A 26,689-nucleotide genomic window follows, 5' to 3' on the forward strand; every position below is an offset into this window, starting at 1 on the left:
CCACTGGGTCATTGCTAAGAGGGTCACAACCCAGGCTGACATTAAGAGACAAGCAGCACTGGGGGATGGGGTGCGCTGCAATCCAGGAAATGTGTCCCATCCACTATCTGATGAAGGAGCAGAGGATGGCTGGAGGATGGAGAGCGAGAGAGAGTCTTAGTCTAGGGACTGTAGAGAGTGACCCTCTTGTCCACTCACTCCATTCTCTCCTCTTCTCTTTCTCTCTCTCTCTCTCTCTCTCCATCCTGCGCACCTTTTCATGCTGATTAGCATGAGAACCTTTTTGGCAGGAGAAGCTTCAAACCGGCGATGCCACTTGTCCATGAGCAGCAGGCAGGGGACTGAGAATGAGAGCGGGCTTCAGAAGAGAAGAGAAGAGAAGAGAAGAGAGGAGTAGCAAAGTCTTTCTGGAGAACTAAACAGCTGAGCCGTAGTGCTCCGTCGAGGAGAGGAGAGGAGAGGAGAGAAGAGAAGAGAAGAGAAGAGCAGAGAAGAGAAGAGAAGAGAAGAGAAGAGAAGAGAAGAGAAGAGAAGAGAAGAGAAGAGAAGAGAAGAGAAGAATAGGGAAGAGAAGAGAAGAAGAGAAGAGAAGAGAAGAGGAGAAGGGGAGAGAAGAGAAGAGGAGAGAAGAGAAGGGAAGAGAAGAGAAGAAGAGAAGAGAAGAGAAGAAGAGAAGGGGAGAGAAGAGAAGAGAAGAGAAGAGAAGGGAAGAGAAGAGAAGAAGAGAAGAGAAGAGAAGAGAAGAGAAGAAGAGAAGGGGAGAGAAGAGAAGAGAAGAGAAGAGAAGGGAAGATAAGATAAGAGAAGAGAAGAGAAGAGAAGAGAAGAGAAGAGAGGAGAGGAGAGGAGAGGAGAGGAGAAGGGAAGAAAAGAGAAGAGAAGAGAAGAGAAGAGAAGAGAAGTCTTTGTGGAGAACTAAACAGCTAAGCCATTGTGCTGTGGATGCAGTCTCAGCTATACTGCTCTCCATCGCCAGTAGGAACAGGGGCTTAGCGACCACGGTCCCATCAGACTGCTTAATAATTCAGGTATTTATCGCAGCGCCAGCCTCTCTTCACTACACCACTGGTGCTCATGATCACAACAGCACTGAAAAAAAAAGTCATGGAAAACCCAGACCTCTAACAAGAGAAAAAGATTTCCCCTCTCTCTTAATTACAGACACAAAACCGTGTTAATTCGCATACTGCTTGACTCATCACCAGCCTTTGCAAAAGGTGAAAACGCACTAAGGTGTCTCGAGCTGACAGGCGCACATCCACACACATCCACCCCAGTGCTTTAACGCCAACTCACTAATTACTATTGCATAATACCCCAGTTCTGTTTTCCTAATTACAGACAATAACAACATAAAAAAAAATAACAAAATCAAATCTTGATTCAGTAGGCACTTTCAATGGACAGTATAGACTAGAGTATTTGAATATCGTTTGGAAAAAAAAGTGGTACTTTAGTTAATGCTTCTCTGTTTATGAGACAATTGAGATAATATGTTTGGTCAAAGTCAGCCATTACGCGACCAACAACAAGATAATAGCCACGCTATTCTCCAGGAGAAAACACACATTACAAACAAAGAAGTGCTTTCTGTTCAAAAAGAACAGGAGAGAATATGGCTGGACTGGGTGCTTCAGCCATGGATTTTCTTCCAATGGCAGTTCAGATCCCAGGTATAGTATTCTTAAACGTGATAATATACAACAATATGGTAGAACCTACACAATATGATGTATCCTTAAGGCGCACCATTCTTTATTCCTACCTCTCTGGCATAAGGCTTGAACTCTCCGTGTAAATAAATGTGTTGTGTTCAATGCAGGCCAACACAGCTGCCTCCCCACAAGAGCCTCACCCCCTGGGGTTAGCCGGAGAGCCCTAAGGTCAAACACCACTGATCAATTCAATTTCACTCTATTTCATTCCCTTCCAACACTCATCTATTTCACCTGCCAACACCCTGTCTGGAGCCCAATGAAGCCCGGGACACCGAAAACGCCTTCCATTAAATTATGGAGCTGGCCTAGATAGAGATGCAACCCATCTCCAGTTCAACTGGTAATATTCTAGCTGAGAAGGAGGTAGACCCCTTTTACGCTAAATCATACAGCACAGTTAGTGGAGACAGGAGGAGACCAGGGCGTTGTATTAATCTATTGTCTGAGATAGAGACCTGTGTGGAGAGAGGCAGCGCAAATAAAACAACTCTCTCCAGGTGCTTCTTTAATGGCACTGACGACACAGGGGCTCGTCTTGTCCTTGTCACTGATAGCGCAGCAGAGACAGGAAATCACTCTTTTAATTCCAGCCCGTCCTTGAGAAACCTGACCTCATTCGCTGCCTGACAGAAGAGGGTCTCTCAAAGAAACATAAATGTGCACGCGCGCGTGTGTGTGTGTGAGAGAGAGAGTGTATGTGTGTGTGAGTGTATGTGGGGGTGTGTTACACAGATGGAAAGAGAGAGAGAGAGAGAGAGAGAGAGAGGTAGAGAGAGGGAGCCGGAGATGAAGAGAGGGTGGATACTGACGAGAGAAAGAGAAATAGAGAGAGAGAGAGAAATAGACAGCCACAAAGAGGTTGTGTGGGAACATGTTGAGTCAGCTCCGTGCTGGAGAAACTTGCCGCCGTATCACAAGAGACACAAACGCATGCATGCACGCACGCACACACACACACACACACACACACACACACACACACACACACACACGCACACGCACACGCACACGCACACGCACACGCACAAAATCATACACAATCGCACACACACACACAATCATACTCAATCGCACACACATGCTAGCAGCTCCACGAACCACCCACACGCAGGCAAACAGAAGACACTCAAACAGAAACACCCTCACAGACATACAGTACCATGGCATAAAGCACAGAGGACAATCCACCAAAGAGTTCAAGACATACAGTATGAGTATCTGGTCATGCTAATATATGCACACCTCTCCAGAGCTACAGCACACACCACTCTTCTCCACAGGTAGAGCACACACACACAAGAGCGCAAAAATATTCCAAGTATGTTCTTCTCTGCTGGGTACGGTAGCCTCGAATACTCTCAGTTACGCAACAGAAATCAATGCATCACTCTCTATTTCAAAAGCAGCTTTGCTCACCTTACCTGTCGAAAGAACACCTTTCCCGGCCTAAGCATCTCGAAAGAGATGGAGACTATAAGTCCACTTAAACTGGCATTAACCCCAAAGAGTTGACACTTGTGTGAGGTTCATACACACACACACACACACACACACACACACACACACACAGCTTTGTGTCTCATTTCATGGATGTTTTTCTCCTGCCAGCAGGATGAGTGGGAGGAGTGGGTGCGTAGTTTGAGACTGAACGCATGCCCCCCTAGGCGTTTGTCAAGTGATTGTGTGTCTTTAACTGTGAAATGTGAAAATCCTGAGGAGCTGAGCCCTCATGCAGACATGTAGACATGTCTGTCACCTGCATTACCATTTTCGCAGACTGGAGGGGCTGTGGGGGAGTTAGTTTAGCTCTCTGAGTGGAGAAAAAAAACATTTGCATTACCTTGATCTTCGATGCTCAGGTTCTTCAGCATCCACTGGACAATATCAGAACCTGGGGTAGGAGACAGATCACAAAAGCAGAGAAAGATGGAACTCTTCAGCTGTCTGAGACTGGTATGCTCAAAGGATCATGTGTTTGATAAATAAATGATAATGACAGATGATCGACTGTCAGAACCAACCAACCCCCCCCCCCTCCTTCTCTGACACACAGATGCTTTTCAAGTGGAGGCGTGGGTGTTCAAATGCCAGCCCTGACAAATTATATGGATCACAATCTATTTCAAACCACCTACCTCTCCCCCATTAGCTCAGATTATATGTTAACAGCCTCTGACTGAAAACACTCTGCAACAACACACTCTCCTACACAGTACACCACGGAACTGGGCATACACACACACACAAACACAAACACACTCTCCCACACACACACACACACACACACACACACACACACACACACACACACACACACACTCTGCCTATCCCTCTCTCTCACTCACTCACACACACACACACACACACACACACACACACACACACACACACACACACACACACACACACACACACACACACACACACACACACACACACACACACACACACACACACACACACACACACACACACACACACACACACACACACACAGAGAGAGAACCTTGCCCTTTAGTACCGTGACCGTAGCAGTGCTCACAGTATTTTAGTGTAAATGTTGCTGTGGGATGACTCATGAATATCGGAGCAGAAGAGTAAGAGGATTGGCCCCCTTCACCCACTCTCTAGGAGGATGCAAAGGACCTTCTTTCCAACTTTGCACACAGCGCATTCCATACCAACCAGCTGCATCCAACACTATCAGAAAATACTGCTCATATTGAAGCAGTATGCCTATCAGCAGGAGTGTTGGCGTTGTTTTTCCAGTACGCACTGTGACATTTTAACAAAGTCGAAACTAGAAATACATTAATTAAATGCCCAAATTTGAATTGGGAGACCTGAACTGATCTTTGCCATCCAAATTAATTAAATCCAAACATTAATTTTTATTTCAATCATTAATTCATCCACTTATCATTTTACCTAGATAAATTGCAAGATATTTTATAGAACCGCTATCAATGTACATTACTTTGTGCTAATCCCCCAGCCGTTCTCTTTTATGGATTTCCACCTTTAGAAACCCCACTAAGCTCCTCTTGCTACAGAGGGCTTAGCCGGAGCTCTGACGGCTCTCATGGTAGACTCTCCAGCGCTGGTGTCGACCGAGAGGAGAATGGCTGCCGGTGTTTTATGAGGGATTGTTATTGCGGCACATGCTAATCTACCCATGTCTGCCAGAGTGCTGGAAACCATTAGCAAAAAATCTTTCTCATCCCAATCTACCGTTCCTCTCCTCGCGTTCCCCTGTCCACGCGCCTCCATTAAAACTCCGCTACTCTAACACCCCTCTTCACGTACAAGTGGCCAGTTTGGACTCTGCATAAGGAATTCATTTAAACACGAGTCGCAATCCAGTCGCAATTTAGAACATCCAAACACTGCCACTGCCATGACAAAGAGTGATTGGAAATATCTAGATAGATAGATAGATAGATAGATACTTTACATAATTCAAGATGTCTAATATATAGATAGATATATAATGTTAGATGTCTAACATGAATGAAGCTACAAAGTTGTGTGGAGGCGAGTCAGGCACTGTTTGAAGAGACAGTTTTGTTTTCACCTGTAACCTGCTGCTCCAGACAGGTGGTCCCTGGAGGAGAGAGCATGTGTAGAACACCACCACTAAAGTCTTCCTGCCTGGGAGTGTTTCTCCCTGTCTGGAGCAGAGAGACCTAGATAAGTGAATTCCCAAAGCCCAGCCAAAGATGGCGGTAGCCTCTTACTCCAGTAAGCAGGCCAGCTTTCAGCGCACATTTGGCCTCTCTCTGAACCCCCCAAAAGACCCGGGGAGAAGACCCCGCTCTCTTTCAAAGAGCTCCTCTCCCATCTCCCAAGATGGCGCTTTTTACCCCGACAGGAAGCTTGCTTAGAACTCTCTTCAGTTGCAGTGTCCCAAAGGGGAAACTCATTTCCAGAGCATAACTCAATCACAGACAGGGGCTGGGAAGACATCTAGAATATGTATCTGTCTTTTCAGCTGCTCTGGGTGGGTACTTTACATCTGCTCTAACACATGAGACTCTGGCGATGGTGCACACTTAGGAATATTGATCCCACTCAGACCAGCTTAGAGGAACTTCTTCCTTTATAAGAAAAGGGAGAAGTGAAAAGAGAGAAAAGAGAGAAAAGAATGTGAAATAAAAACCTACCTACAAATTTGCTTTTGTACTCTTTGGTAAAACAAGTTCTTGTGTATAGTAATGGGGAGGGATGTCTGCAAAATTACATAATTTGTTGTTTGTTCAGAAATAAGTGGATCCGCTGAGAGAGTTTCAAAATAAACTAAAACATTGGAGAATAATGTGTGCAAATCCTGGAAGCAAGTGTTAACAAATGGAAGTCTCTTAAAGCCTCCCTGCTGCGTAGGTGACATGAGGACTTGATGACTAGCACACTCTGAGTACATGGTGAGTCTATGAGCTTGAACAGCTAGCTAGGAAGTGACGGCAAAGATCCTAAAGGCGGAGCAAGATACTTCGTCCTAGTTCATGTCTATGGGCGCAAAACAGGGATCACTTCCTCTGCATAAAGGGGTGGTGTCATGCCCATAGACTTCAATTGAACAGCTCTGCATGAAAGGGGATTTTGCCTCCCCCCCCCTCCCTCTTGCGATTCGGGTTCCAGGAAGTGGCTTCTCATGTGAAGTATCTTGCTCCGCCCTTAATGATCTTTGGTGACGGTCATCCTCTCGGCAGCCATTTTCTTTCTCTAGAGGAAGTGGGGTCCTACCGGAGAAGACACTGGGGATCTTGGTTAGAAAGCTCTTCACTGTGCGTATGGGTATTCCACTCTTCTCCTCCTGCATGCGGGCTATCACATCCTCCATCTGTGAAGGACGAAGAGGGGGGGAAATAATGGACATTAGAATTAAAAATGAAAGAAATCAATGAAATATTCAATGTGACAGAGATGTGACACAATCAAATATTTAATATAAAAGGAGAAAAACATGACTTGGCACTTTAAATTACATCCTACATAATTGAGTATACTTCTAAGGGTAAAGGATTGCATTGCACTGTAATGTGTATCACAATAACACTATAATTGTATATAATAATACAGTTTTCTGTATGTACACATACTTAACATATATTCTATTGATTCGTATTTCGACGTGCTTTGCACCGTAAATCTTAAAGAAATGAGTCCTTTGCAGGGGCCATCCTATAACCCATCCAGCATTAAACCCAACTTACACTTTGCATGTGACAGCTCTCACAATATCTACTGTCTCTTGCACAATGAAAAATGACAAATCATCTAGTCGGTTGACATTGGCTGTCCACAGTGTCAATCCAAGGTGTATAAACACAGAAACTATGCAAGCACAGGTTGAATTAGTGCGCTAGGAAACAGACTACATTTGACCAAACCAATTACACTTGACCAGTTACATCACAAGTGCAACCTGCATATCAGACCACTGGCATTTCATTCTGGGTTTGACTGCCCATAAACAGCACACAAAAATCAACGAGCTGTGGCTGTTGTATATGCAAGTCAATCGGGTTATCTTGCCTATGCAATTACACCATGGCATCATTACACACAGTCATTAGTTTTACTTGTCACTGTGATCAGATTTCTTGTCCCATATAACATGCTGAACATGCACAATTAAGAAATCAAAAACATCCACAGTTGTGCACACACACAGCGCAGACCGCATTTACTCCTACAGTCTGTAGGATCCAGTCACGACGTGAGCCAGACAACCTCTAACGCCAGACATTTCCTAGAGTTTTCTGTCATCAGCCATATCTTCCCCCGTCCATCCCGTCCAGGCCCATGTTTATAATCCTGCCCACTACATGAGGCAGGCTGCAGTGTGCTCCCTAGCCAGACAGTAATTATAGCAGCAGCCTTTTAAGGCAGAATTAGCCTGACACTCCCATGTCAACCCCCCCCCCAAATTAATCTCTTAAAAACTTTCTGTGAGCTGACCTGACGGAGATGATGAAGCTATTGTAGTAGGGATTGACATGGATACTATACTGACCTCATTAAAAATAACCCTCGGTGAAAAGAACATAATGTGGGGTTGTGTCAAATGATCTCCGCAGGACTGGATCTGTGAATCATCTGTCTGGTCCCATGAGGCAAAGCCAGAGTTTCCAGGAACACACCATACTTCACGGATGAGCACCAAGTGTGATATTAAATAATTTCCTCTACCATGAACACACACGGGGAGGGAAAAAAAAAAAGAAATGACTCTGCCTGTCCCAGCTGTTGTCTAAATATGAATGCATTTCCTATCAACTCATAACACTGAGTTAGACAGAGAAAATAACCATGTGGCAGTTGATGTGCCCTGGTACATCTGGGAAGAGATGGATAAAGCTATTCTGACAAACAAGATTTTACAGCCTCTGCTTGAAGGGATTCTTGAGCGATATCAGTGGTAGGTAGGAGTAAAAAATGCATAGAGGATGAGGTAGAACGAGAGAGCAGAAGGGAAGGGAGGAGGAAAAAGAAAGGAGGAGGCTGAGCTTTGAGGCTTTCACTGGCATCTGACTAGAATAGAAGAGTGAGTCAGAAGACAACCAAGCCCAGATATGTCATTCTTCTGATCCTCACTGTACTGCTTACAGCACATCATATCTAATACATGTCCAATACATTCTCAACAACTCTACGCACTCAACATTTGACAAAACTAGTCGTCACAATGCTGAGTACTTTTATATTTATTTAAAGGGACACTTCACCGATTAGCATCAAGCTTTGTATCTTTAGAAAACCAGTCATGTTTTTGAATGGTCGTGCATCATTCCCTCAGTTTGCCTTGGGAGAAATACAGATTTCAATGAAGCCCATAAATAGGACTTCCTGCTTTCAATGATGTAAAATGATGATTTTTACATCATTGAAAGCAGGAAGTCCAATTTTGAAATCCGTATTTCTCCCATCTCAAGGCAAACTGTGGGAATGATGCACGACCATTCAAAAACATGACTGGTTTTCTAAAGATACAACGCTTAATGCTAATCGGTGAAGTGTCCCTTTAAGAGACAGAGTAGGCCTACTAAGTAATGTAGGGTACTGATCTCCTTTTCAGATCACCAGTACAATTACAATGTGGTGGGAGTTCAATTGAATCCAAAACTTTTTTTGCTGCTACCTTGGCGGTATTCTAGAGGTTGGTGTAGAAAAGAACAGAGAAATAATGATGCAAAGCCAGTGACACAAATGCTCACAGCGGTGCAAAAGTAGGGCTGACATCAGAGGGCTTTGGTGACCAAAATCCAACAGAGGACAAAAAGGTGAAGAGACAGAAGCCGAAACGAACTATGACGCGAGTGTCTTCCATTATCTCAAACCACATTCACATCACAGCATCAGGAAAAGAAGAAAGAAACATACTTTTTTTGTGATGAGATTACATTTAAAAAGCTTAGCCTCAGCAACCATAATTTAATACATTTTCCAAAGACAGGAACTGAAATATGATGCTCCTCAAACCACACACTGTACCAGTTCTGAAGTCCTGACTCGAGAGAACATTTCTTGCATTTGTTATTTTCTTATCAAGTCTACAAAGAGTCACGCCAGGGCCTCGGGGCCAAACAAAACGCAGAGTCTGGGGAAGTGAGCGAAGCAACCTTTTCATTCTCTCCATCTCAAGACGGAGCGCGATCCCATCCACACTCAGCTGCTAGGTGATTACCGAGGACAGAGACGCTTCCTCAGCTCACTTCCTCACAGAACTTTACTGATAGCTTTCACTAAATGCTAAATGTCTGTTTGGCTGCCACAGATACATCCCTAAAGCACCCCTATAACCAGCCACTAATGAGCAATACCCAGGAAATATGGACTGTATAATAACTCCTCATCACAGTCCAAGAGGATATGATACACTAAACTTTGTCCCAATTCTTCTTTTTTTATACTAATTTATAATAAGGGTCCACAGTTATACACACAGTACCAACTTCAGTAGTATTTGGAAAGAATATCAGCAACACTGTTTAAGGAAACGTGTAGTCCATTTCCCCCCAATGTGCCCATTAAATCCTTGTCTTGTCTGCTTCACAATTCCCACAGAGCTAGACTGAGCCACAGTTTAGACACTGACATACTGGCAAGTGCTGTTTTGTGTTGCACAAGCTTGCAGTGCATAAACACAAAAACCCCCTGCAAGCCAATACAAGCAACGGAAAGTCGAGTTAATGGTGGTGCATGGGGCCCATTAACATCAAACAAACAACACCAAAAAGCAGTGTTTAAACAGCCAACCTGCGGGGAGCGAGCGTAATTGCCGGACACATAACACAGCCGACCAATGAAATGCTGGGAAAGGGATCGGTCTGAAGACTGAACAACAAATGACTTGTAGAGGTACCATAACACCTCTAATCTCATATATGGTATAGATTATTAATTACCATATGTTTTGCTTGTGCTATAACCACCAAAATGCGCTAGCCAAGAAAATGCATTTACTTTCATCTTCACAGCTAACACAGCAAAACCACAAATTGTATCACTTTAAAAGGGGATTGCAGATCAAATAACTTTGTAGCAGAGCAGAAAGCCATGGCCTAAATAATATATGTTGACTGTGGACGGAATGTGTTTTCCAGATTCAACCATATAACTACATCTCTTTACCATACATTCCAGTGTCAAGGCAAAATGACAATTTGAGAAAAATGCACTACTTTGCATTCTGAGGGCACATAAACCCTCTGAGAGACCAAAACAATCTGTCCTCTCATCACAATAACAACGAGACGGTGACAGGAAACAGAAATAAGACCAGAAAAGTCTAAACCTCAATGTCCAGGGTGATTGTATAGCTGATATTTGATTTGTCAGACAGGGCTATGGGGAAAATAGCCACATTTCTGTAATGGCATTCAGCTCAGTTTTGGTTGGCTTAGCTTTTCTTGCTCAAATGTGTACTGTAGTGTCTTTGTATGTGACAAAAAGCTATTTTATTTCAGATTTCTTTTAAATGTACATTCTGCTTTTCTGTTTTGTTTCTCTCTAACAACGTCATCGGGAGTATGTTTACCTGTTTAGTGTCTATGAAGGATGGCCCATTGTGGAGCTTTAGTATGTTAGCTATCAGAAAATGATGGCCCAAAACAATTTTACACACAGCTCCTGTTCCTGTTCCCTCGCCCCTCTGTTACTATGGCAACCGGTGGAGATAGTGATGACGCCACTGCTCACATCTCTATGTCACCCTTAAGGACACAGAAACAAGGAGAGACGGCGGGCACGGTGAGTGAGAGAAGGGGGGGTGGGGGTGGGTGCTGGAGAAAGTTATTGTATTGTGAAGGACAAATGTCGTGGCGGGGAAAAAAAAGACGACTGAATCATCTTGATTCATGTGGCCCTCTTCTGCTCTTCAGCACAGTGCGCTCCGAATCTCCAGAACTCCTCAAAACTTCCCCCCCTCGTTCTCTTCAGACCTTTGTGCTGCAGACAAACACCCTGCCCTTCAACCAGAGACTGCGGATCATTCCGGGCGCTTTCGACCTCTCTCTCCGAGGCTCATTTCCAGATCGGCTGCCACACATTACGCACTCCCCACAATGACAGACATCATAAACAGCCACGTCTACAGCCCCCACCTATGGGAGGCACAATCTACAGTCCCCGGGCTCCTCCGTCAGCGCCTGTTTAAACTCCAGTGGGAGTCGGACGACAATTTCTCTTTCACGCAGTGAAACTCCGAGATTAGATAAGTGCAGTATACAGAAGGGTTGGGTGAATACATGAGCCGCTGTCAGATTTAATCAGACTGGTTAACTGACACATGGTGTCAAACAGTGGCAGACGGGTAAACCGTACACTTACACCAGCAAATTAGCTCGAGGCAAACACATTGTTACCAGCGAGGAATTAGACAGAACAGAATGGGAGACTTCACAGAGAAAAAGAGAGATCTTTGCCATTTTGAATATGCAAGCTTTTTTTTATCTGTTTAAACAATGCAAAATCACAGTGTATGCCAAAGGCTACCCAAATATGGTTCTCTGAAGAAATCCCAAGATCAGTTCGCATGTCTGATGATTTACAGACAACATATGGCGAAATAGGACAGATTTCGGAGCTGAGGTTATTATGTCGGCATATGTCACACAACATGAAATAATTAAGAAAAAATATTACTGTTGAAACGTGTTGTTTGTCCTTAGAATGATTTGCATCCAGTTCTCTTGTTTACACATTAGCTGCCTGCTTGCATGCGCACACGCGCACACACACACTCACACAGACACACACACATTCACATACACAGCGGTAGCTCCTCTAGGTGGGGTTAGCAGATGGCTCCTGCCATTCTGTGTGTTGGATGGAAGAGGTGTTTTTTTCCACATGATCGGAGGCGATGACAAAAACCACACACCCATCACTCTTTTGCGCTTTGAAGTCTCCCTTAGCACTTCTGATCTGTCGACAGTTTCTCTGATATCATCTGCCTGATTGTATTGGCCATGGTCAGGCTCGCTACAAAACTGTTGTTGGTATGACACCCTCCCAGATCTAATTTTAGCTGGAGGAGCCAGTGAAACTGAGCAGCCCGTTAGCCTTTGTTGTCTATTGCCTATTTATTACCTCTGTTGTCAGGACACGTATGCAATTATTCATCTAAGTGTTCAATAGCAGAGGCCCCCTCAAAAGGTGGTCCCGAGTGTTATTAGCAGTGTCCAGGGCACCATTCTGTAGAGCGGATTCAAAAACACACAATCTGTCCACATCTGCTTCAGTATCGGTGGAGATGGACATTGGTCAAAAGCTGTCACAGAAAGAATAACCATTACAGGTTTCTCAATGCTGTCAGGGCAAATAGCATGGATGTGAAATTAGCTTTGAAAATAGAGGGAAATGCAGCAGAAGGAGAATGAAACCTCTCTTTCTCTCTCCATCTCTCTGTCCAACCCTCCACTCGCCTATTTGCAGGATATTGGCAGCATCTCTGCATTCTGGCATATGGACGTGGGCACTTCCTGAAATCCACAGCAGCACAGTTCTGGACAACTCTGATAATTTCTTGATACAGTCTAGAATAGAATAGAATAGAATATATACTTTTTTGATCCTGTGAGGGAAATTCAGTTCTCTGCATTTAACCCAATTTAACCGAATTAGTGAACACACAGCACACAGTGAACACACAGTGAGGTGAATCACACAACCCAGAGCAGTGAGCTGCCTGCCCAACCAGCAGCGCTCGGGGAGCAGTGAGGGGTTAGGTGCCTTGCTCAAGGGCACTTCAGCCGTGGTGGACTGGTCGGGGATCGAACCGGCAACCCTGCGGTTACAAGCCCGATGCGCTAACCAGTACACCACGGCTGCCCCCTTAGCCTACATCTCTTGTCAGACAACTTCGTCAAGGGCTTAGGCAAGAAATTCAATCAACTTGATATCCAAGTCTCCTTAGATAACTGCAGTTCAGCCTTAAGACCCTTAATTATGATAAGTCTGCTTTCCTTATGTCAGATAACTGGATCAAGCAAAGCAAAGGAGAGGGTATATTTTAGAAATCTCTTACTACACTATAAGATGTAAACATTATGAACATTTAAAAACGCAAGGCCACAGAATCGGAAGGATTCTTTACATTCTTGTAGCTTCGTCGTCCCAAGAGGTTTCTTTCAATAAGGAGCAAGCAGCTCACATCTCCTTCACTCCATGTCCACTTCAGGGAAAGTGTTCCAGTAATGTACTGGCAATGTATACTGAAGGTCCGCACACTAAAGCTCCAATATTCTTTTTCTTTTTTTTATTCCCCACATGTGACGTTTCGGGACACACTGCCCTTCCTCAGACATAAGACTTTTTTTGTCATTTTTACTGTTGCTTTTTGAGTCCAGCACCTACTTTTTTAAAATATTCAGATGTGCACACCCGCTTCTACACCAATGTATACAGAAGGCTAAACAATGCACAGTCTCTGTCTCTGTACCATCTCTAATTTTAGAAACCACAGCTAAAGTTATTTAGAAATAGAAATACTTTCACATTCCTCTTGAGTACAAAGGTTTGGTCACCATCTAGGTTCAAATGGATAGGTCCGTGCATGCAACTTAAGGTGAAAGATTCTTTACGATCAATAGCACCCATTACCAAAGGCCCAGGCGGCCATTAACCAACATCTCATCCCCAATCGAAAATGTTTTGCTCAGAATATCCACTGTCTGACCGTAAGCAAAACTGCACACACCAGACATCACAGGGAGAGGACATGAAACTGAAGCGATAATAACTAGTATGACAAAGAGAATACATGATATTTTCACTTAGGGCGCTCTCGGGTAAACAATCAAATTCTTCCCGGACACAAGGCCTCTCGTTCCTGTCATTATTTTGTTCATCATGCACGAAGAGAAAAAGCTGAATATGGCTGTTATCTTCAGGACCACCTCACCTATACATTTTAAGGACATAATTAATATACATATATATATATATATACACACAGGGTAGATCCTTTTGATTGCATCTCTGAAGAAAATATTGGATTCATTTAATTGTAATGTGGACACTGGTTTTACAGCGATTTATCTGTTGGCTTACAAAATGTATTTAGTTCCTTATAAAACACACATAGCTTTCTCAACTAATTCCAAAGGTTACATCAAATGGGTGCAATAAACTTATCAATTGAATAGTAATGATAGTAGGCACATACTGACCATAAGCAGATTTGATAAGTAGGCACACACTGACCATAATCTGAAATATCTTGCATTGAAAATATTGCAATGCCACTGCAACTAGTGCATGGTGTTTTACTGTAGAAGTAATGCATTCTGCAATAACTCTAGCAGCAGCATCAAGAAACATTCTTTACTTTAAATGAACAAAACAATGGCGCCACTGAGATCTTGAGTGAGCATGCTCATGGTGGCAATAACATATGTCCTTTAATATGGTATCAGAGAACAACATAATGAATGTAATCAAATATAAAAACTTTGGGAAACATAATCATAATAATTGCAATGTTCTTGCGAAGGCTAATGGGAATCCATTAAACAAAGACATGGTGGGAGCTGATTCTCTAGTGACCCCCCGTGATCATTTGCGTTCCCTGTTGTAAACTTACTTCCATCATTTACATACTGTACAATGCAATATATGATTCAATTGGAGGTGAATGCCATCTCCTCTTTAGTTGGTTCAGTATAATAATCTCATGTTTTCAAGACAAACACAGTCTGGCTAATTCAAATGTAATGTTATTTAGTCAATTTGACAACCCATCTCTTTCTTTTTTCCCCCCAGTATTAGCTGACCATGGCCCATGGGGCTGAAAATGTTCTGGATGTTCACCTCACGTGCTCCATGTCCTTGCCTATTTTGGTCTGTTTTGCCCATAAAGTCGACTGGCTTTCAAGCTTAACATGCCTCAGTAGGCTCAGGGAGAGGGATATAATGTGATCACATATTATGACCGTCAACGGGGTAAGACGTTAATACCTTCCATCAATTTAATAGCCCAAATATTTGTTTTAGTGCATCTATAGTTATCAAGACACATGTGGCACAACCAGCTCCATTACAGGAAAACACCCCTTTCTGTACAGACACTATGCACCATGTGCATTCCCCTTTGTACCACTATCAGGCCCAATGTTGCCAACAATTACTACATGAAATTGCTGCTGTGCCCTTGACTGTTTAGCACCTTGAAAACACAGCCGGCTCCAAAAATGTGTACACACGCGGATCTTATGTGTTCACAGCATGCAGTCTTGCCAGAAAGGGTACTGCTGTATAATTCTGTATCCCAGCTCTCCCACTCTTGATTCATGCTTGTACCTCAGGGCGACTCCTGTCCCTCATTTTTCTCACTTTCTCTCTCACTCTCTCTTTTTCTGTCCCCGGACTATAGCATCTCACACCCTAAGGGAAAGGCTCGTTGAAATACCTTCAATCATCCTCATTTGACCCCTCATAGGCTAACTAAATTCACAATGCCAAAAATAAAACAGGAATGCAGTAGAGCCTCTAACTTGATTGTTTTCAGCTTCTCTTTAACTGCTCTGCCTCTCTCTTCCATTCTACCTCTCTCTCCTTCGCTGTGCTTATATGATTTTGGAGCGACTTTGGCAAGTTAACTTTGAAACTCTACATCCCACTGCTTTTTCAGGTCAAATAAAGAGAGACAGCCCATGGCCTGCAACAAGGTAATATAGAGAGCCCAACACCCACACAATGACTCATATACTTATGCATTCAATACAGAACCTGAGCCTGAGCAGTCCATTTTCATGCAGTGGTCTAAAAAGAGTCGGCCCAAGGAGAGTGACACACCGCGAGCAGCTCTCCTTTCGCTTTTAAAAGCTGGAGACTGCTTGTTACCTGCCGGAGCTTTTTGGCCAGGAGCCCTAAAACTAGCGTTTAGACATTTAGAAGAGTAAAATATTTGAATATCTAAGTTGACACTTTCTCCCTCTCAGTATTTTCACTTTGCTCTCTCTCTCTCTTTCTTTCTTTCTCTCTCTCTCTATCTTTCTCTCTCTCTCTCTCTCTGTGGGCGGTATGTGAGAACTCTACTGTGAGGGAGAATCACTGCCCACCTGCTATGCCGAGGCCCCATTTCTAAATAAATAAATTACATAAAACACAAAAAAAAAATGCAGCATAATAACAGAAGCAAAAGGACATTTCGCGGAGTGATGGATTAAATATGAACATCACACCCACAACATGGACATGAAGTTCAGCGCTCACTGTTACGTAAGATTAAAACTAATGCATGATTGCTTCACCGTTGTCAAGGTCACGGGGAGTTAAATAGTAATACCTCAGACATTCCATTCTACCCCTCTGGAAAAGGCGTCACCTACTACTGGCTGTATGGTCGTCCTTGGAAGACCCTCTAAAAGACTCCGCCATTCATGAACCTGGCAACACAGTGACCAACATCCCATTTCTGCTCATCTCTAGAAACACAATCTTCCATCATCATTGTTTTTGTTTTTCCGCCACAGTGAAAGTATCCCCTTTTTTTGTCAAGGACATCTACACAGTTCTGACATTTTTTTCAAGGTGTTGCTGTTTTTCAATATGTTTAGTGGAGGGCAAAATCACCCTGAATATAATTACGGAGAAACCACCCTTCCGAGCGTTATCAGAATCTGACAGTCATATTTGCCCATGCAGGCAAACAACAAAATGAGAGACAGAGATAGAAAAGGAAAGGAAGGGGGGAAAACAGACACGTCAAAGAAGAGGAGGGGTGAGGTGTCTATTTTTAGCCTCTGATCAGAAAGACAGTGGAGAGAGAGAGAGAGAGAGAAAAGGGAAAGAAAGGTGGGGAGGAATAGAAGGAGAAAGACAGACAGACAGAGGGAGGGAGGGAGGGATGGATGGAGGAAGGAAAGAAAGAGATGAAACAAGTGGATGGTGAGACAGAGTTTGAGAGAGGGAAGAGGGCTAACTCTCTCCCCTCCAATGTTACACGTGCCTGACAACAGGGGACTCGGTGTGAGCGGAATAGTGATGAAGGCCCACCAGCTGGTGGTGTTCACCGCCACCGCCGTCCACGGCATCGTCTGGAGAAAGTGCGTCAGTCAGCCCAGACAGTCGGCCTCTAAGGTCACTCCCCAGACTAACACAAGCGCCGTCGAATCCCACCGCCGCCACGTGCGCCCAAAGAAAAAAAAAAACAACAACAACACTTTAGCACCCTTAGCAATTACGTAATTCAATTCTATCCAGATGAGAACATTTCAGGTTCAGTTTTTCACCACAGCACGTTCTGTGTGGTCTATAATGATCGGGAGCGACAGACAGGCAGGGCAGGCTGGCCTCTGTGCAGTCGGGCAGGGCGTTCTAATCAACACCTCCATACCTGTGATTGTTCCCTGCACAGTGGCAGAGGGTCACCACTAAAATGAGCGGCGTGATGTTGACGATAAACATCCTTAACCTTGATCAACTCTCGTTCAAAGACAATTTTTACGATCCAAGCAGACTCAATTTTCCATCAGATAGCCATGAATACACACTTCTTGCTTGCTTTGGTATTTTTCCCATAAAGCTCAGCCAAAAGAATATCAGGACCACAGTTAAATGTTAACTGTCTAATATATACCTATGTACTGTAAGTAATTGCGTATTGGAAAATGGTGCACTGTGCTCATTATTTTGTTTTAAGCAAATTTTATTTCAGACGATACAGTGACCTTCAATGAAAAAACAACCCATTATCATATGGTATTTAGAAAAGGATAGTTCATGCCATTCCATGGAGGACAACAAGGCTCAAGAGGTGGCACCGTGCCCATATAGCCGTGCTCTTAGCCTTACTCCCATATGGAAAGGAAGCTGAGATACAGCGTGATCTTCCAAAGCATACTGTAGGCTGGGGAGATGCAGCACCAGTGACTGAAGTCTCGTGTCACCATAAAAAATAATCATCAGTAAGCAGACATAAAACAAGATAATCCACAGGACTCGGATTTCACACCCGGCAGATTTGTCAGAGAACTGTCTTGAACTGGCGGCGAGCAGGTGATCCTCGGGGACGGCGCAGAGGAAGAGGGAAGAGGGAGGAGAGCGCTGAGCGGCTGCCTATAAAACCAGGCGTGGAGAGAGGCAGCCGAGAAGCCAGGCAACAACAACAACAACAAAAAAAAAAAACTAATTTCATCACAAAACCATTCTTGTTTGGGAAGCAATAAACAGGGTTGTTTAAGCACTTTGATTATCAATTTATGGGGGTGGAAACTGTACAGAAAATATGTAGTCAATGTCAATGTCTTATCATTTGTTAGATTATATTCACCTAATGGTTATGGCCTCACGTTGGGGAAACAAGATTGTTGTTTTGAAGAGTAACAGTTTTATGCAGCTTTGCAGCACCAACCAGTATTGCACCAACAGCCAGAGTACAAGTACAAAGTCGGTGAACAGGGCCTACTTTGAAATGCAGCTCTGTAGATGTGAAGAACCATAACAGAGTGAATTGGCATCATTCATATTAAGTACAATGTATAGATTATGTAATGTATAGTATGGATTTACATACAGTATCAGACAGTCTTCCTTTTTCCAGTAAAACTGCCAATGTAGTGCACTGCATGTATCATTAAAGAAACTTGAAAGAGCCTTGCTTCAATGCAAAGCACCCACTTATATGATTAAGTTACGACAATCTCCCGAGTCCATCTCCAGTGAGATGTTCTTTACTAGAGGCCATGGAGACATGGCGTGATATTACAGTAGGTCCCGTTACTTCATGGGTTTCACCAACCTATTCCATTCACTGTATGGAAGGACCGTGTCCTCCACTATACAATTACAGCCTTTGCATAAGGAGGAGGAACAGTCACTTGGCAGAACACAAGACAGCATAGCATCTGTGGGGGTGTTTGTCCTCTTTTGAATTGGTTCATCTTTACTTTTTTAATTTCATCAAAAAGGGACTTGTGAGTCATAGGTACTTTATATAGTCATATCAAAATATTATTTTTTGTAAATAAAAGTAATACATGTTGAAGATGCACGGTGATTGCCCATGTCAGCTTGAGCTCGTGCAAAAGGATGACTCATATGGGAATCAACAATTGACATTAAAAAATATAAATAAATAAGAGCATCCTTGAGATGAACCTCTTAGTTCCAAATCTATTTATTCTCAGAGAGAGAGAGAGAGAAAAAAACTGGCCTGATTGGAGTGTGTGCACTGGCAGGATGAGAAGAGAACTTCAAAGAGATGAGAGTGAAAGAGATGAGAGAGAGAGGGAGAGAGAGAGAGAGAGAGAGATAAAAAATGTGCATGTATGACAGAGAGAGCAACAGAAAGCGAGACGAAAAAGGAGCAGGAGCGAGGGAGGGAGGGGTGTGTGAAAGACTGAGAGAGGGAGAGAAGGAGAGAGCGAGAGAGAGAGAACACAGGAGGAGGAGGAGAGAGTCGGCACTGGCAGAGTACCAGGGCATCAGGCGCAGGGTGAGAGAGGGGTATGGAGAGGCCGAGAGATAACGAGAGAGAGAGAGCTAGACCACGGCCTGCTTCTAGGAGTGGACGGCAAACAGGCCGCGAACCAGCACAGGCCGATACAGGAAGAGGACGGCGGTGAGACGACTGGTCACTGTGCCTGTGGTCATCAGTCGAGCTGGCCTATCTCTGACTCATTATTGAGGCTGTGATGCCTTGATATTCTACTAATTAGTCACCACAAACACACCTCAGACAAACAAACACACACACACTAATACATGCACCCACACACACACACACACACACACACACTAATACATGCACCCACAGATACTCATAGGCACACATTGTACTAGCATCTATTGACTTGGAAACCATGACAACCTTTCAATCCAGACAGGGTAGTGTTTGATTTGTCTCCTCCTCCTAAAAAGACTCACAAAAAAGATGGAAGAGTTAAGTCTTTCCACACGCAAATATCGGTCAATTCTGCTTTTCCTCACAGTGCCTTTGCTCGCCAAAACTGAAAATCAGTAACTTTAACTTTCTTACCCAATGCATTGCGCCCTGTCTGGGGTATCCTCTCCATCCTCAAAAGGCCATGACATCCGAGACGACACAGAGAATAGCTCTATAGTAATGCATACCACACCATGCATGCTATACAAGGAACAGTGTTACACAAGATACCTCTCAGAGGAGTACATCGTCCAACCAGATAATATTACACCAGGAATTTTGAGTTACCGTCATCCTGTCCAAAGGCAGGAACTGTGTGGTGTATATCGGTGCGGAAAATAACACAAAAACACCAGAAACAGTGAAAGACTGCTTTATCCTGAGGTCATTAAATGACATAAAACAATCCATGTGTCCTCTGGCTGATATTGTGGCAATGATCAGATAGCTGCTGCAAGGATACACTGGAGAGTTATAGTTGTTTTTCAGATAGGACTGCAGAACCTTGTCTAAATCAATGAGCGACCATGAACAGCATAGTTCAGGCCAGGCAAATCACACTGTAGCACCTCTCATTATAGCAGAACCAGAAAAGCATGGCTAGGTATGGATGCTCCTGAGATCTGCTACGAATGCTGAACAGAATCAAAAGAGGTTGCTATGGACTTCTGCTACAGTGGACATGGCTGAATGTTTACAGTGAAAAAGCTAGAGGAAAACACAGAGCTTTGGCATCAGGCTGGGTGATAATTTACCCTAATACGCAGCATGCAATCTTTAATTAGCCTCCTATGCCAGTCACCTCATCTCACCATAGGGCCTATGCCTCCTGAGGGACCAATTAACCTAACATATATTGACAACTTTGAAGGGTGTGATCTTTGTGTGTGTGTGTGTGTGCTGCTGTCTGCCCAAGACCTACCCAAACAAGCAAAATAGTCCTATGAAAATAAGATGTGGTCAAACAATCCATTTATAACAAAAAACTCTTATAAACAGAAATTATATTGCTGCTGGTAGATGATTAGTGGTTGGGCTTAGTTGATGAAGAATAAATGTTATTTTATTGCTGGTAATACTGCAGAGAATTGAGACAACCCCAAGATCCTGTCCCCTATCCCCTTTCCCACGCAATTAATCTCTCCTTAATTTGCTTAAAATCCAATAATGCATCATAGTTCATGAGTCAGGGGAGTCGGTGAGTTTCAGACATGGCTTTAGTCTTCTCCTGTCCACTCATTATGCAGGAGCTTTGGATTTATAATAGAAGGTTTTTGAAGAGCAAAGATGATTATAAGCATTCCCAAATGTAAAACGGTGCGCTGAGACATTACACCGTTCACACACAGAGCCAGCTCATAATTGAAGTCTGAGTACCCCTCCGCCACAACGGCAGCATCAGGAGTTCTGAAGCCTGAGTGCGTAATGTTCGTGTGCACCTGCTAGTCCTCTGCTTGTTTCAGACGTCGTTTGCTTGAATAGATGTTCATTGGTTCAAGGCATCTCAATGGCAGCAACACTGTGCATCAAGTTCCTTGTCAGTCTTGAGATGGGCAAAGCTTTGATCTTACTGAGAATGTACCTCATTTATAGCGAAGAATAGACATTTTGACAAATACTCAATATCACTTTTGTTGTATTTTGAGTAAGAACTACAGGTATTGTCAGTAATAGTGTGCTGGGTTGTGGTTGTGTGCAACATTACAGACCACTGGACGGCTCATGCATCATGAGGCTGTTTTGTTTTGTTTTTATTTTTGCACTATTGCAACAAGAGCAATTCTCCAACTGATCATACACTACTACAGTGTATGGTGTGCTGGCCTTTGCTAGAAAATCCCTATTCCCAGTGTATCCTTCACTTAAATGTGGTTGCCATTGCACAGTGGACTACTATAGTATATTTCAGTCCCATCACAGCTGTTATTAGGCTACTCCCCGTTTATTGCAGACAAGGTTTTTTTAGCTTCCTTGTTTGTGAGCCTCCGCCTCCACGCCCTTGGTCAAATAACCAGGCCCAGTGAGGGATTGTGTAATGCAGGCAGACTACTAAACAGCACCACAACACTAAACTTAACCAATCCACACTCTAAAGTAGAGTACTGTAACAATATACTATACTTCTGTTGGTATATCATTTGGATTGTGGACATCAAAATACCAGTGAAGCCTACAGATAGATAGATAGATAGATAGATAAAGTATCTATCTATCTATCTATCTACTGTATCTATCTATCTGTAGGCTTCACTGGTATTTTAGTAGAGGCGTGGAAATGATCCGAGACTTCCAAGTAAAGGAGGTTGTGCCAAAGTCAGCTTGATGTTTTTGTGCGAATTAAGTCGCTTTGACTGTGCCAGTGTGCCATATCATATCTAAACTCACTGTGAGGCTTGTCCACAATATACAATGCAGCCTCAGACTCAGTTGCAGTAACTAAAGGAGAGTGTTTCATTTATGATGTGTGCCATAATTGCATTGCTCTGAATGTCTGCGTTGCCTTGTTTTGTACTCGGCAGTATTAAATGTTATTCAAATAACATGATTGACTGACCATTTGAGCCTGATTGTATTGCACTTCAGTGGGCCCATTTATGCCTGATAAACATGATTGCGTATTAAAGTGCAAGAATGAAAAATAGCAAATGTCCCTGTCTCCCCACTGGATTCTACAATAAGATGTTACAGACACGTTCATCTGTGTGTGCAACTGAGTAAATGAAATACCCAACAACTGTTCTCACAAGCACAGTGCTACAATGTCACAGATGTGCACGACTGTGACAAATTACATGGAACCAGGGCACCAATCAGAACATGTGTGAGTGCATACATGGTTTAGTGTGTCAGTTGAAATATTTATGCGCTCCGAAATATAATTAGTAAAAACAGTGGCAAATGTCAGTGAACATGTTACATGAATAAATCTAGATCCACACGCGACTGACCATGAAAACCACCCGAAATACGTTGAAGCTACAGTATGTGGCTTCTCTGACTAACACTCTACAACACAGACACCTTAAGTCTGCTTCTGTCTCCACAGTCAATGTTCAGCCATTTGAGGATGCAGTACGCCTCACAGATCAAGATTGTCTCCTTTCAGTGAAAGATGAGTCGCAGTTCATGGTCTAGCCCAGTGGCCTTATCCATGTGAGGAAACAACATTCAAACTGCCAACAGTAGCCTCAGTCAAGTGTGTGTACAGAGTGTGTGTACAGAGAGGCCAGAGCCAATGAATGATACACAGATGAACAGAAAAAGTAAATGAGTCACTTGATCATTTCTTCACACAGATTTCTATCCTTTTTTTCTCACCCTTCATCTCTTCTTCCCTCTCCAATACCATCTGGCCTACATTCACTGCATGCTCACTAGATATGGCACAGGTGGAGAAACATTCCCCCATAAAGAAGGTATACCAAGCATGTTATATTAAATATGAATTATGCATTGACTTGGACAGACATCGAGTCGAGGCCCTGTTGTACTATTTTCAATTCTGCCTGAAGGAAATCCAATCCAACGCAGTGGATTGTGTGATTGAGTGTTCCCAGTACAGAGTAGTCTGACGGTTTGATTGCTTCCAGTGAAATGTTTGGTAAGTGTTTGAATGCAGAGCAAAGGGATCACCGAACTCTGCTGCATAGCTAATAAAACGCACTCCTCTGTGCGATCACACTTCAAAGCCTCTATGAGTATAGAGAAATTATGTGAATTCCTCTGTGAGTATGTGTGTGTGTGTGTGTGTGTGTGTGTGTGTGTGTGTGTGTGTGTGTCATGTAGCTTGTATTTGGATGCAGGTAAGCAGTTTCACTTCTTCAAATTTAAGCTCTACAGATGTGTTTCATTTATGGTCCTTATGTTACATTTATAAAAGGTATTTCTAATTGAGACCTTTGTTTTGTTTCTAAATAAATCACAGGGTGGTTATAAATAAGAGAAATGTAAAACGTTTTGGAAGATATTCTTTGGTATGCATGTGTCAAAATGGAAAAAGGAGGCTAGGAATGCAGACGGACAATGAAAGAATAGGTGTATCAGCATTCTATAATGATATTATCCAATTGAGGTCAGACAGGCCAAAGTTACCTTTTTGCCTTGTGCTCTGCATGCTTTGGAGTACCAACTTAACAGGTCACCAAACAAGACATAAGACATGAGGTGTAGTCATAACCAAAATTATCAGGAAAACTTTCTAGATATTTGGTAACATATTCTTCCTTCAGAATGTTTGCTACAACCAGAAGGCTTTCGTCTGGCCAACTGAGCCTTTTCCAGATGGGACTTTGTTCTAAAATGAAATGCCCAGGAAATTTTTAGAAAGTTCATTACAAGAATTAATTAGCCTAGTAGTATAAACTCAGTGAACTGCCACTCAGCTCCATTTCTTCACTGTCTGTCAATTGTTCACTAACTCTGAAAGTAATCTGATCTCAGCCTAACTCTAACTTTGCGGTTAGCAGTTAACCCTGTCCTTGTCTAGCTATAACGTCAAAACACAAACACTGAGCCTACCACTCATGTTCTGACAGGACTGAATTGTGCTCGACTGAGCCGAGCCAGGCTGAAACTCCTTTTCCAATCCACCTGACCCATACCAAGGATCCATAATTACTGACAAGATAGAGCAACATAATGCATCTCTATGGAAGAAAAATTCGAACAGTTCCTGTCTGCTTAAAGAGGCGTGTCGCAAAGACGTCATAGTGGGATATCGATCTCTGTCAGATTGGCAAGCAGTTCAGTTAGAATGTTAACAGGTCTGCTTAAAGGGGGATTTAGCCCCCCTCCCCTTTTCGAAGACAGAACGCGGAAATGATAGAACGTTTGCGCCTCTCGCTCCGCTTTACCCTCTCTGCCCATACTGAGCCCTGGGCCCAAACACGACCATATCCACACTCAACAGGACAGCCTCAATCCCACACCTCCATACAGACTTGAAGACAGAATGATAAAACCATGAGACAGTCATTCATGATTTTTTTTTTTTACATCAACTCCAAGGATGGTCTCTATCTAAGGCAAACCAGTAGCATTCAGGCCCTCATAACAGATAAAAAAAAGAGAGTCACCTTCGATGAAAAACAAGAGGAGAGGCTGTGGAACAAAACAGCTATTCAATGTTGAAACACTCAACAAAAATTAATATTGCCATTATAATTATCCTTTAATATTTCTGGCAGAGCTCCATGATAGTCCAATTGCTCATGCTCACGGCAATTCTTAAAACAGGTCATCATTCTTTGTTAAGCTGATGGATAACAATGTCTGTCTGACTGTCTCCAGAGTTGTTAGTACAATGCTGACATTTGTATTCACAAATTGCATATCCAATTTCAATACAAAGTTTTAGCATGCAATTTCCCACAACAATGGTCAGACTATCAAGATATTTTAGTCTTAGTGTTCCAAAAATAATCTCCTCCAACAGCTTTAAGTTACTTTATTCATTTACCTGGCATTGACTGGTGCATCTAACAGCTTATAGATTCCATTTGTATGGTAAGAGGGAACAACAATCAGTCTTCTCAAATTAAATTGCAGGCTAGCTAGCAGCTTCCTACTCATGCCTATTTGCCTTCTTGTTTGGCTTCGTCCTAATGAATGCAAGTGAGGAAGTGCTCACTAGCCTGCTAACAGTTCACTATCCCTCGAGGAATATTCCGATCCCCCTAGAGTGCGCCCCATTAATGCCACATTACTGCCTTGAAAATATATAGTCCATTATTCTTACAGAAACTCTCAGTAATCATTGTCCGCTTTCTTTTAGATAATTATTACTCAATTGAAAATAAAACATTAAAGGACATGCAATTCACCAGCAAAGGACCACGACCCCACAATTTTCAACCGAAATTGCTGCTTTGTTGCCACTATTGGGCAAGCATTGGAGACTGAAGAGCAGCTTCTCTCCAGTAATAAACGCTTCCACAATTAGTGTGCCTGCTATTGAATCGGAAACATTTACTCCTCTGACTATGTCATTAAGCAGTTGGCCTTTGCTCTGCAGCAAATTTCTTCAGTATGGTATGAGCCAGGGAAACAGAAGGTTCAAACAGCCCACAGCAGCCTAAGGGCCACTGCACTGAGATGCATTGCATTGAGATCACATCAACTAGACAGCCCTTGCACTCATGTCACTGTCCCAGAAAAGGACAGGCCACAGTATATCAATCTCTTCAATGCATTGCATCTGTAACCCAAGACAATAGTCTGCTTTTAATACACAAAGGTTCATAGAGATTTGCTAGTGAAAACATAGAGAACTTTGTAATCTTGTCAGGAAGAAGTTGGAACACAGCTTTCATTGCTAGATTATATTAACCACTTGGGGCCTTACCTTCCTGTAGACTAGCATGTTGGGTGAGTCATCAGCCTCCCCATTGGTGTTCTGCAGATTGTTGGTCTGTGCCATGGTCCAGGATCACCGCACAACAGCAAGTCCAACTAATCACAGAAACTGCAGGAAAAGGTGACAAAGAACTTCAGTTTAACTTTTAACATTGAATAATTAGTGCAGACAAATTAGGCTCTGCCACACACACACACACACACACACACACACACAAACATAAAA

General features: G+C 43.1%; 1 protein-coding gene across 1 annotated transcript in view; it reads right to left on the bottom strand.

Moving 5' to 3' along the window:
- rgs7a (regulator of G protein signaling 7a) overlaps positions 1 to 26,689 on the bottom strand; it is a 40,069-nt gene that overhangs the window by 12,217 nt on the left and 1,163 nt on the right. The window contains exons 2-4 of the mRNA XM_062520113.1: positions 26,453 to 26,572; positions 6,462 to 6,558; positions 3,559 to 3,609 (exon numbers count right to left, since the gene is read on the bottom strand). Coding sequence (XP_062376097.1) covers positions 3,559 to 3,609; positions 6,462 to 6,558; positions 26,453 to 26,527 — 223 coding nt within the window. The 5' untranslated portion in view covers positions 26,528 to 26,572. The remainder of the gene's footprint in view (positions 1 to 3,558; positions 3,610 to 6,461; positions 6,559 to 26,452; positions 26,573 to 26,689) is intronic.

Source organism: Sardina pilchardus, chromosome 18, assembly GCF_963854185.1.
Source record: "Sardina pilchardus chromosome 18, fSarPil1.1, whole genome shotgun sequence".
Lineage (NCBI taxonomy): Eukaryota > Metazoa > Chordata > Actinopteri > Clupeiformes > Clupeidae > Sardina > Sardina pilchardus.